A 12,202-nucleotide genomic window follows, 5' to 3' on the forward strand; every position below is an offset into this window, starting at 1 on the left:
AAAGGACAGGCTAGGACCTAGAAACAAAGGTCAGGGAGTTACTGCTTCATTTTAATTTAATTTTAATCGAATTGCAGAGAGACAATAGAGTGTTTTCTGTGTCAGCCCTAAGTAAATAATTGTACTCTAAAACTCTGTAGTAAACTAGTGTGTGTGCCATGCTATCTGAATCCTGTCAGAATTCCCGGCAGGAGCACACAGCCTAATTTCTGGAGAGGCCCTGTACGGGTGTGGCAGACAGTCCCACCCAGCACTGTGAGGACCCCAAAAGCCCTCGATGCAAACAAGATCGGAGCCCCCACACTGGGCCAGCTGGGAGGCCAGGTGAGGAGACCAGCGAGGGGCCCTTACACCCATTACTGTATTTATTGTATGGGGCCGCTAGCGCTAAACCTGCTGAGGCCTACGGCATGTTTATATTTTTTGCTTCTTTCCAAAGTCATTGTTTTTGTTCTTCACAGAACATCATACAAAGAAAGAGAGAAAGAAAGAAAGAAAGAAAGAAAGAAAGAAAGAAAGAAGAAAGAAAATAGCTGAAATATTTGACTTAGAAATATGTTGCCATTCTTTCCTTATCTTTCTTTATGTGCCTCACTCGCTCCTCTATATAATTATTTTCCCTCCAGAGCCTAAGGAAAAGTACTCAAGGAATGGATGCTCAGAAACTTACTGAGGGCCTTCAAGTGAGTGTAATTAAGGAGCATAAAGTCATCGACCCGGAGCCATTAAAAAATGAACATTACGCCTGATTTACCTACACGAACAAGTATTAATACAATGTTGGGGTGTATGGTGACCACAAAAGGATGTGTCCACTCCCAGAACCTGTGAATGTGACCGTATTTGGAAGAGGGTCTTTGCAGATGTGAATCCATAAAGTTTAGGGTGGGTCCTAAATCCAATGATAAGTGTCCTCATAAGAGAAAGGAGAGAGTCGTTTGAGGCATGGACAGACGGACAGGGAGAAGAGCCAGGAGTGCGCCCACAAGCCCAGGAATGCCTGGACCCCCAGCAGCGGAAAAAGCAGAAAGGACCCTCACTTAGAGCCTGTGGCTCTGTGAAGCCAGACTTCTGGCCTCCAGACTGTGAAGGGTGAATTTCTGTATCCTAAGACAGCATACTTATGGTACTTGGTGTAGCAGCCACAGGAAAGGAACACCTATGAGCATTATTTTCAACAGTCAATATGGATATGGAGACAGGCTTCTTTCTACTCAGCCAATTGACCAAACTAAATGAGACAGGGCGCCGAGGGGAGGAAATGAGGGAGAAAGGGGACAGTGGGGGAGGGGAGAAGAGCGTTTACCTTCCTCCTTGGTGCAGCCAGAGGGGTGGCTGCAGCCCAAGTCTCTGGTCCCCACAGCTTGTCCTCCTAGGTGACCTCCGGGTCTGGCGCTGGCCGAATGGGGGGCATCACCTCGGAAGCTCTTGAGGGATCGGTCCCAGGACTGAGACCTCCTGGGAAGGGTCCTCCCAGCGGCTCTGGGACAGCTCTGTCGTCTCCGGATCCCCTGGCGTTCTCCCTGGGAGCTGGGGGTTTCTTTCTGGGGCTGGCTGGACCCTGGCGCGGCCCTCTTGCTCCGGGTGCTGCAGGCATCATCCACGAGGGACTCCTCGGAGCTGGAGCCCAGGGGCATGGGGTTCTGCAGGGCCTCCATGTAGGAATTCCTGAACCAGCGTCTGGCCTCCACAGCGGCAGGAGCCCCAGGCGGCCGCCTGCTGGAGCTCAGGCTGCCTGCGTCCTCAGGGGAGGTGAGAGCCTGGGGGCCATCCTTCTTGTCCACGGGGTCCGGTCTCCCTCCTGGTCCTTCAGGGCTTGCACGGGGCTCCCACGGGCTGACATCAGAGCTCCTGGGCAGGGTCCCGGGGCTTTTGCACTCAGCTCTTCTCAGGGAAGGAAGGTGGCTGGGCTGGTCACTGTCCTTGTGTCCCCCGCAGTGAGGCAGGGTCGGAGTGTTGCTGGCCATGGCTGGCGCTGGGGCCGGGGCCTCGGAGGCACTGCTGGGTGGCCGCTCAGGACCGGGATGGCTGGGGTAGTGGGGCAGGACTCTTCCGCTGATGGGTACAAACACAGGGACTGTGACGTTGCTCCATGGGGTGCGGTAGACAGCAGAGCCTGAGGTCAGCAAGCAGTTTTTCAAGAGGACACTGTTGCGTTCCCTGTTCACCCGGTCCAGGAACTCTCCTGTGAAGACACAGCCATACATGGCCTCAGGCACAGCAACTTCCTCTGAGCCTCGTCCCAGCCGAGAGAGGCATTTTAAGACCAGCCTGGCTGACTGCTTCCCCACCGATGTGACCTGCAGGTAGAAGTCCCCGGGCCTGAGCCTGACTCCGCGCAGGGACGCCAGCTGCACCACCACCTTCCCGTGGATGCACAGTGGCCAGCCTTCGTGGAAGAAGATGAGGCCTGTGTACCTGGCCTGGGACAAGAAGGGGAGGGAGATTAGCGGCTGGCATGGAACCTGTCAGGACCCCTGGTCTCCATGCAGCAGGGAGAGTGACCAGTGCCCCCCCTTGTACCCCAGAACCCCAAATAAATCATCAGGGCTGAAAACAGGGGGGTTCTTTTCGATTCAGTGAAGTCAGTCAAAACCTCACTTTTACAGTGCCTTCTGGGAGGCTGGGGGAGGTGGGCAACAGGACAGGAGGAAGGAAGCCACCCAAGCACAGTCTCCTGCAGCCGAGCCCAGGGGACCCTGCAGGAAGTGACTCCTAGGGTGGTCCCACTTGGACTTCCACACCCTCGCTCCCCAACCCCCACCCTCTGTCTAAACTCCAGAGGCTTCTGGGTGCCCGTGAGCACCTCCCCCCGCCCTCCAAAGAGCATGGCCTCTCGAATCACAGGGTGGGAGGCACAGTGAGAAAATGTGGGACCTGCGCACGACACCAATATCGGCCTCCAACTCCCACATAATGGAATGGGCGGTTCCTACTTATTAAGGAGTCAATGAAGCCTACAGCAAGCTGTCGGTTACCAGGAGAGTTCTTAAGCACTCTTGAAAAGAACTTGATCTAGAAAAGGTTTCAACTTCCGGATGGACGAGACACAAACATGGGCTGCGTCTGCATGGGGCATGGGAGTGTCCAGCAGCTAGGGAACAAGGGGTGGGACCCTGACTTGTCAGAAGCTTCAGGTACACGTTCTAACATGAAACCACATTCCACAGTCAGAGTTTAGTTCCAAAATATTGTGCTTTGCAACTTTCTTTTCCCCATCCCAGCACTGCCTTACGGCTTACACGTTATTACAATACTAGAGAAAAGAAAAAGAAAAATCTCAACCCAATAGATCTCAAGAGATTTTAAACTTTGTCCTTATCCATATAGGAAATAACTTTTCTAAACTGTAACATTAGCATAGATGTAATCTGACATTCTCATCTGCAGTCACCTTAGCAAACATTTCTCTATGTCACTCTCAGTTACCATCTTGATGGCTACTTAACTGTTCCTCTGTTTTCATAAATTTACAATGCTTCTTTTTCTATTTAAACAATAAATGCAAAGAACAATTACATGATACAGTGTCTTTTTCCTGTAAACGATTGTTTTAGGATACATTTCTGGGATTAGCATTCCAGGATCAAAGGTTATGAACATCTTGTATGATTCTTCCCACTGACCAATTTGCCCTCAAAGGAGACACACTGTCAGCAGTGGCACTGTATCAGGTTTGCCATCATTCAGAAGCATGAGGCTCTGCCATAAGAGATCATTCTCTAGCCCGGCAGGTGTGGCTCAGTGGTTGAGCGTTGATCTATGAACCAGAAAGTCACGTTTCGATTCCCACTCAGGGCACATGCCCAGGTTGCGGGCTCGAACTCCGGTGACAGGCGTGCAGGAGGCAACCAATCAATGATTATCTCTCATCATTGATGTTTCTATCTGTCTCTCTCTCCCTTCCTTGAAATCAGTAAAAAAAAATATTTTTTTTTTTTAAAAAAAGAAATCATTCTCTAAATTGGTGTGTATACTGTGGAATACTGTTGCTTTAATTCACATATATGTGACAGTGAAGTCAACCCTTTTTTGATGTTTGTTTCCTGTAAATATTCTATATGTATTTTTGCTCCAACTGTTGTCTTGTTTTTGCCTTATGAGGTACCATGGGTTTTTTAAATTTTTTAACAATTTTCTGCACTTTCCATTAGCAAATGTTTCTGTAATCTAACTACTGCTGCACATATTTCTTCCAGTTCATTTGCTTCATGGTTTAGTTAAGTTCTTTTCCTCTCTATAGAAGTTTAAATTCTATGCAAGTTTCATTTCTTGACTTTTTTGGTGATATTTTCTATTGCCTTAAAACTTAGAACTGGGTATCTTACCAAAATTTGCCTTTCACATTTATTTTATTTAGTTTTTCTAAGGGTTCAGGTTTAAAAAATATTTAATATTTCATATATCTGGAGTTTACTTTGAAAATTATATCTCAAACACACCAGTGTGTTCTTAAGCATGAAGGTCTCATTAGATATGTCCCTGCTGACTTATGAGCTCGCTGTGCGCATGCATGTTACACAGAAAGGAGGAGTGGACGATCTGGACGAGGAGCAGAGGTGGACAGCCTGCGAGGAGGGCAGCACAGGGCGCCTCTGGTGCAGGCGCCACTGGCATTTACCGGGCACCTGCCAAGCACCCTCACACCTGTGGCCACATTTAATTAAAAATTAAGATTTTCGTATTGAAAAAAGAATACTGTGCATTGCACACTGGAGAATCCAGAAAAAAAGAAAGAATAAAATAATCCCAAGACCAACCCCCAGGTCAGCATTGTGGACATTTACATGCTTCACTTCATTGTTTTTTCTGTGCATTTTTAATGGTTGAGATGACATCACAAGTACAGCTGCGCAACTTGATTTCACATGTAACATGATTTCATCAGCATTTCCTGAGCCGCTAGAAATTTTTCACACAGATCACTGCACTGCTGGATCCCAGCTCCCCCCGAACTTTGCTCTGACAGGTAAAAATACCACAAACATCTCTGGGCTTGGAGCCCAGCCCAGATTTCAGATGCTCCCGTGGAATCTGAGGCCTCAGAGCAGGTCAGAGAGTATGGTTACCCCAGGCCCCTGCGGCGAGCCAGTGACCACTGGTGTGGGTGGCTGCAGATGTGGGCCCGCGCCTTGCTGAGTGACCAGTGACCTCCCACCACTGGACATGAAGACGCAGGACACTGCCCGGCCCCTCAGTCAGCAATGGTGAGATTTCCAGCCTGGCAGTGAAGGGAACCCAGTGGCCATCAGAGAGAGAAATTCAACCTGACGTGTGGCCTAAAGGTGTGTAGCTGGGGTTAGTGTTTTAAGCCCCAGGAATGATCTTCATGACAGAAAGTTCCAGAATCAGAGGGTCCAAGGCCAACCGAGGTGACTCCTTTCTGGAGGGGCTGAGCAGGGTTGGGGTGGACTGCCCCTTGGTGGCCCATGACCGTGCAACCCTCACACCCCAGTCCTGCTGATTCTCCTCCTGGTATGAATTCAACTCCACTGTCCACATCCTGGGTTTGCTCCCACCACCCAAAGGGCCATAGACAGGAAGCTCCAAGGCGGAGGCGGAGAAAACTGGCCCCACAGGAGCAGGAGCTGGGCTGCCCTGCCAAGTGGAGGAGCCACACGCCTGCGCTGTGACATTTGGTGCTCCAGCCATAGGTCTCCTGTCAGTCTCCAGTCCAGTGAGAACCTCCCATACCACACAGGCTCCATGCCCCTTTCTGACGGGGCGCAAAGATCCGTCCTGTGTGAGCTACGTCTCCTAGGTCTTGTGGGAGAGGCAGGCATTTCCCTATCTTTGTGAGAAAGTTATTTGCTTTCAGCAATAAGCAATTGTTTAAAAGTTTTTAAGTTAAGTATGAAGAGACACAAAAGAACGCTTACATTATAGAAGATATAAAATATCACGATACAGCAGTTTAAGGGAAAGAATGTCGCCATCATCTCTGACGTCTCCTGCATATGCCCGTGACCTGTCAGAGGCAGGCACTTTCCCAAACTTCATTATTAGTCCCCTCCTTTTCTTTCTATTTGCCACATGTTGACTCCCTAGACAATAAGTACTTGTTATGCATGTATCTGAACTTTACAGAAATGGAGTCACACAGTCTGTCTTCCTCTGACTTACTTGTTAATCGTCGATACTGTTACACACAGCTGCAGTTCATTCATTTTCTTTGCTATGTAGCAATTTGACCTATTACTATCCCTAGTATAACCAACTATCCCCAAATTTAGTGGCTTAAAAACACTATTTTGCTCACAATTCGTGAGTCAGGAATCAGGGAAGGGCTTGGCTGAGGGGTTCGTTTTGGACTCAGGGTGTGAGATATATGATGCTCAAGGCCCTCACAGGTGATTTTAGCGCCGACTGTGTGTTCTAAATTCCCCCAGCTCTGAGTGATCAGGACACGTAGTTGGTTTGTTAAAGCAGATTATCACTAAAAAGAATGGTCATACATCTCTAAACATTTTATTTTTGCTTTACATATATAAATGCACATTCATGCACGCATCCTGGTGGGAACTAGGGAGGGGGCCCCCTTTGAGGTTTCTTTCTCCCTAGTGTATTCCCTCAGCCTCAGGGGCTCTTCACAGCTCTTGTTGCCCCTTGAGAGTTAATCCCATGTCATTAGATAATAACATTAATAACATTAAGCAGCCCTGATTAAATGTCTGTGTGGTTTCTGTCTCTTGATGGGACTAATGTGTACAGGAGGCTCAACTTTTCTCTGCTGACGTGGAGGGCTCCACTGTCTTCCTTGGGCTGAGCACACCCACACTGCTTTGGTACCTTTAGGGAAGACATAGGAATGTAGAATTCTTCTGGATTCCTCCTCCCCCAAATATCCCTGTCTTCTCAGCTGCCTTGCTTATACCTAATGTGACAGCACTTTTAAAAAATATATATTTTTTTATTGATTTCAGAGAGAAAGGGAGAGGGGAGATAGAAACATCAATGATGAGAGAGAATCATTGACTGGCTGCCTCCTGCACACCCCCCACTGGGAATCGAGCCCGCAACCCGGGCATGTGCCCTTGACCGGAATTGAACCTGGGAGCCTTTAGTCCACAGACCAATGCTCTATCCACTGAGCCAAATCAGCTAGGGCTGTGACAGCACTTTTTAAAGTGACATTTCATAAATCTTTGCAGAACATTCAACTTCCTTTTCTCAGAAAAAGCTTTCTTTATGATTACACTCATACTTAATCAGTTTTAGGTTTCAATTACATTGGATTTATTTACCTCTTCTTCTCCTAGCTTCTTAATGTAGAAATTTCAATAATTAATATTAGAATCCCCCTAAAACTTATACATCATACTTTAAACATTGCTTAAATATATATAAAAAATTTCTACATGTTGTGTTTCATTATGATTCAGTTACAATAATTTTCCTTGTGATTTCTTTAACCCATGTGTTATTTAGAAATATGTTACTTAATTTCCAAATATGTTAGGAGTTTCTAGTTATCTTTTTTTGTTATTTAATTCAGATTTAACAGCATTGTGGTTAGAAAAAATATTCTGTATAATTTCTTTGAAATTAATTGAAACATTGATTTCATTATGAATTATGAAATTGTAATTTGCTCCATTATGCTTCAAACATTTTCATTCTATGTTGTTAAGTGTTTACAGATTTTTATGTATTCCTGGTTGTGACTGGTACTAATATTGAATGAATCTCTTTAGCCCTAACAATGTATTTTGCCTTTTACTATACTTAGTCATGAATATTGCTATATGAGTTATTGTTTGGTTAGAATTTGCTGGTCTACTCTTTTTAATAACTTTACTTTCAACCTGTTATGTAAGATGTGCTTTTTATTTCCCATGTCTTTGTTTTACTTACTCCCTCCTTTTATTATTTCTATACTATTTCATTTTCTTTATTCCACCCCTCTCCTACTGCTTTCCCCTCTTAGTAGAAACATTCTACTTTTATATCTTTCCAATTTATTTTCTTTAAACTTCTCCAGACATTTTCTGATCCAAACTCCAAACTGTGATTAAACAAAATTATAAGTAAGTCAATGAGAGATTTTAAGCATTTCTTCTATCTAGAGAAGAATGGTGGTCATTGAAATATTAGTTTAAAACAACCTTAAAGGTAATATGATTAATAATGATTCCTGCCAAAACCAGTTTGGCTCAGTGGATGGAGCGTCGGCCTGCGGACTGAAGGATCCTGGGTTCGATTCCGGTCAAGGGCATGTACCTTGGTTGCGGGCACATCCCCAGAAGGGAGTGGGCAGGAGGCAGCTGATCGATGTTTCTCTCTCATCGGTGTTTCTAACTCTCTATCTCTCTCCCTTCCTCTCTGTAAAAAATCAATAAAATATATTTTAAAAAAATAATGATTCCTAAGCCACATACTGACAATAGTGGCTAAATGAATAAAAACTGCATTGAATTTATGTTAACTAAAATATATTTATATTCATAGTTGTTAGGATATATTCATTTTCTCCTATGTCATAAAGATCAAATTTTATGTTCTTTATTAAAAAGTAAAAAGCTCCTAACCAGGTAGCTCAGACCTATAAACCAGAAGGTCACAGTTTGATTCCTGGTCAGGGCATATGCCTGGATTGTGGGCTTGATCCCCAGTGTGGGGCATTCATGAGGCAGCTGTTCAATGATTCTCTCTCCCCTCCTCTCTGAAATCAATAAAAAAAGTTTTAAGTAAAAAGCAATAGCAATAGAAATATGCAAATAGTAAGGTTGTCTCTAAATTTCATTTTGTGCTTATTAAACACTTGTAAATATGCATCCATATTAAAGGATAATATTATTCACACTAGAGGCCCAGTGCATGAAATTCATGCATGGGTAGCATCCCTAGGCCGGGCCTGCAATCAGGGCCAATCGGGGCCTTCCTTCCCCGGCTGCTGGCTGGGGCCTTCCTTTGTTCCGCACTGCCCCCTGGTGGTCAGCACATGTCATAGCGAGTGATTGAACTCCCGGTCAAACTTCCAAGGGGATGATTTGCATATTAGGCTTTTATATATATACTAGAGGCCCGGTGCACAAAAATTTGTGCACTTGAGGGGGGTGTGGAGGGGGGTCCCCCAGCCGGGCTTGTGCCCTCTCGCAGTCTGGGACCCCTCGGGAGATAACGACCTGCTGGCTTAGGCCTGCTCCAGGGTGGCAGAGGGCAGGCCCAATCCCTAAGTGCAGCCCCTGGTCAGGCTCAGAGCAGGGCCGATTAGGGAGTTGGGGCACCGCCCCATCATGCACAGAGCAGGGCAGATCGGGAGGTTGCGATGCCTCCCTCAGTCATGCTCAGGGTAGGGCCGATTGGGGGGTTGGGGCACCGCCCCCTATCACACTCAAGGCAGGGTCGATGGGGAGGTTGCAGCACCACCCCCTGTCACACACAGAGCAGGGCCAATTGGGGTTGGGGCACTGCCCCCTGTCACTCACAGAGCAGGGCCCATCAGGGGGTTGGGGCGCTGCCCCATGTCACTCACAGAGCAGAGCCCATCAGGGGGTTGGGGCGCTGCCCCTGTCACTCACAGAGCAGGGCCGATCAGGGGGTTGGGGCGCCGCCACTGTCACGCTCGTGGCAGGGCCGATGGAGAGGTTATGTCTCTACCCTGTCACACATAGAGCAGGGCACCTGGGGGGGCGGGGGTTGGGGCGCCGCACCCTGTCACACACAGAGCAGGGCCGATCAGGGGATTGGTGTGCTGCACCCTGTCAAACACAGAGCCGCAGGGCAATCAGGGGATTGGGGAGCTCCCCCCTATCAGGCACAGAGCAGGGCTGATCAGGGGGTTTGGGCGCTGCCCCCTGTCACACTGATCCCAGTGCCGGGAGCCTCGCTGCTCCGCTGATCCCGGTGCCAGGAGGCATGTTACCCTTTTACTATATAGAATAGAGGCCTGGTGCATGGGTTGGGGCTGGCTGGTTTGCCCTGAAGGGTGTCCTGGATCAGGGTGGGGGTCCCCACTGGGGTGCCTGGCCAGTCTGGGTGAGGGGCTGAGGGTTGTTTTCTGCAAGTGAGTGACTGAAGCTCCCAACTGCTCCTTGTTTTCTTTCTTTTTTTTTTTTTAATTCTGGGTCAGCTTTAGCTCTGAGGCCTCGCTGCTGAAAACAACGATACAATGTTGCGGTCTGGCTGGCTTTCAGTCTGGCTGGTTTCTGGGGTTTTGTTTAGCTTCTTATTTCCAACATAGTACATAGTTGCTTAGAGTTGCAGTTGAGAGGCCGGCAAGTTAGGCGGGGAACATTGGAGTCAGCAGTCACTGAAGCAAGCAAGCCTCCCTGCTCACTTCAGTGCATGGCTGCTGGCTGCCATCTTGGCTGACAGTTAATTTGCATAAGGATATGCTGATTAGCCAATGGGAAGGGTAGCGGTTGTACGCTGATTACCATGTTTCTCTTTTATTAGTGTAGATAGATGGCTTTTTTTCAGAAAATAGGCACTTTTGTAAGTGAGAAGGGATGGCATGGTTAAAAAGAAAGAAAAAACAAACTTAGAAGAATAAAGGCAAAGCATTAGGTCAGAATAACTTTTCAAGTCAAGACACTCCTTAGAAAGGGGACAGGTATTTTCCGATCTGACTTAAAGCAGACTGGTTCCCTGTGCTGCTGTTCACCTCTCCCAAGAGGCACCTCTCTCTACTGCTGCCCTATGCCAATGTGCAAAAGGTACAGAATCACAAAGGAAAATATCCTCTGGGTAGACTACCTCAAAGAATCAGATTTAGGGTATCCTCGGTTATTTCTCTACCATACTCATTCTAGCTAAAAGGTCTTCAAAGAGTTTAATAAATCAAAGTAGCCCAATGGTAGTTTTTTTAAAGCTGTAATTCAATATCAATGGAGTAATAAAAGGTGCTGATAAATAGATATATTTTTTTAAGATTCAGCCATAATCTTTCCAGCAGCTCACTGCAATATACCCACAACTTGGCTGTCATTAATTTTAGCACTGCCTTGAAAATAACCTACGATAAAAATATCCCAAGAAATAAACTAAACATATGAGAAATTAATTAAACAGAGTTTATTTGTATGTATTGGAACTGCTCCAATAAGTTGGCTCTGAGATGATTACTCCAGAGTGTGACTTACTTCCTGTGTTCAAGTGGAAGCTCACTGGGGGGAGCTAGAGTGGATGTCTGCGGGTGAAGTGGGCTCTACGTTCCCTGGCCGGCCTGAGAAGCCTGGCTCCTGGACACAGTCTTATTTCACCCATCATTCGGGACGAGGAAAAGGAGGAGCCAGAAGCTAGAAAGGAGATGAGCCAGTGCCTGATGGACCATCAAATAGAGGGGAGTGGGAAGATTTCTCCATTTATGTGTTTAAACTCTGTAAGAATGTGGCTGAGGTTACAATACAGTTTTGTTTTTTCATTATCTCACAGCTTTTTTTTGAGAGAGAGAAAACGACAAATGCTCACTTGAATTATGTTGGGTTTAATTTCTGGCTTAATTTCGAATGCTCTCCCCCACCTCCATCAGTGGCATGTTTCCCTGGTTCTGAAATTCCACTTCCTCAGCTTAAATATTTGCCAGGTACCAGGTATCTTTGCCTGAATCTTCTCCAGGTAAAGACCAGTTAAGGTGTTCCCTGCAGGGGAGGTCTTCACACAGGATTCCTTCTGCAGGGAAGTCCTCACAGGGCTCTGTCCCCTGAGGGTAGGTCCTTATACAGGCTCTGTCCCCTAAGGGGAGGGTCTCACACAGGCTCTGTCCCTTAAGGGGAGGGTCTCACACAGGCTCTGTCCCTTGAGGGGGTGTGTGTGCCTCACACAGGCTCTGTCCCTTGAGGGCGGTACTCACACAGCTCGGTACTGAGGACAGGTACTCACACAGGCTTCCTGCTGCAGGTGCTGCAGGGCCCTGGTGGCAGGGATGAGGAAGTCAGTGAGGCAGCGCAGTCCATCGCCTCCGTGGAGCCTCTCAGCCACGCTGAACACCTGCCAGAGCACCGTGGCTGCCGTGGCCTCAAACGGTGGGTAGAGGTCAGAGAGTGTGTTCTGGATGTAGGTGTCGAGGGATTCCAGATCCTGAAACGAAAGAGAGGATCCTGTGTTATATTTGTGAAATAGGGAAGGTATAGGTGAGTCCTCAGCACAGAGGGAGTCCCTGTTGGGGACCATCTGCTTGTCCTTTGCGCTGTCACTCAGCAGTAGCACCAGGGAAGTGCCCACAGCTGCACTGGGTAGACTGGAGACCTCTGCCTCTGAG

At 47.3% G+C, this 12,202-nt stretch overlaps 1 protein-coding gene across 2 annotated transcripts in view; it reads right to left on the minus strand.

Annotated features, from left to right (window-relative positions):
• Positions 1–2,287, minus strand: part of PLEKHG4B (pleckstrin homology and RhoGEF domain containing G4B) — a 39,625-nt gene extending 37,338 nt beyond the window's left edge. For both annotated transcript variants that reach the window (XM_070412005.1, XM_070412006.1), the window contains exon 1: positions 1,307–2,287. In XM_070412005.1, coding sequence (XP_070268106.1) covers positions 1,307–2,207 — 901 coding nt within the window. In that variant the 5' untranslated portion in view covers positions 2,208–2,287. The remainder of the gene's footprint in view (positions 1–1,306) is intronic.
• Positions 2,288–12,202: the final 9,915 nt, after the last annotated feature.

Source organism: Myotis yumanensis, unplaced genomic scaffold (genome assembly GCF_028538775.1).
Source record: "Myotis yumanensis isolate MYYU_CA2020_CCGP unplaced genomic scaffold, mMyoYum1.0.hap1 SCAF_4, whole genome shotgun sequence".
In the NCBI taxonomy this organism is placed as follows: Eukaryota; Metazoa; Chordata; class Mammalia; order Chiroptera; family Vespertilionidae; genus Myotis; species Myotis yumanensis.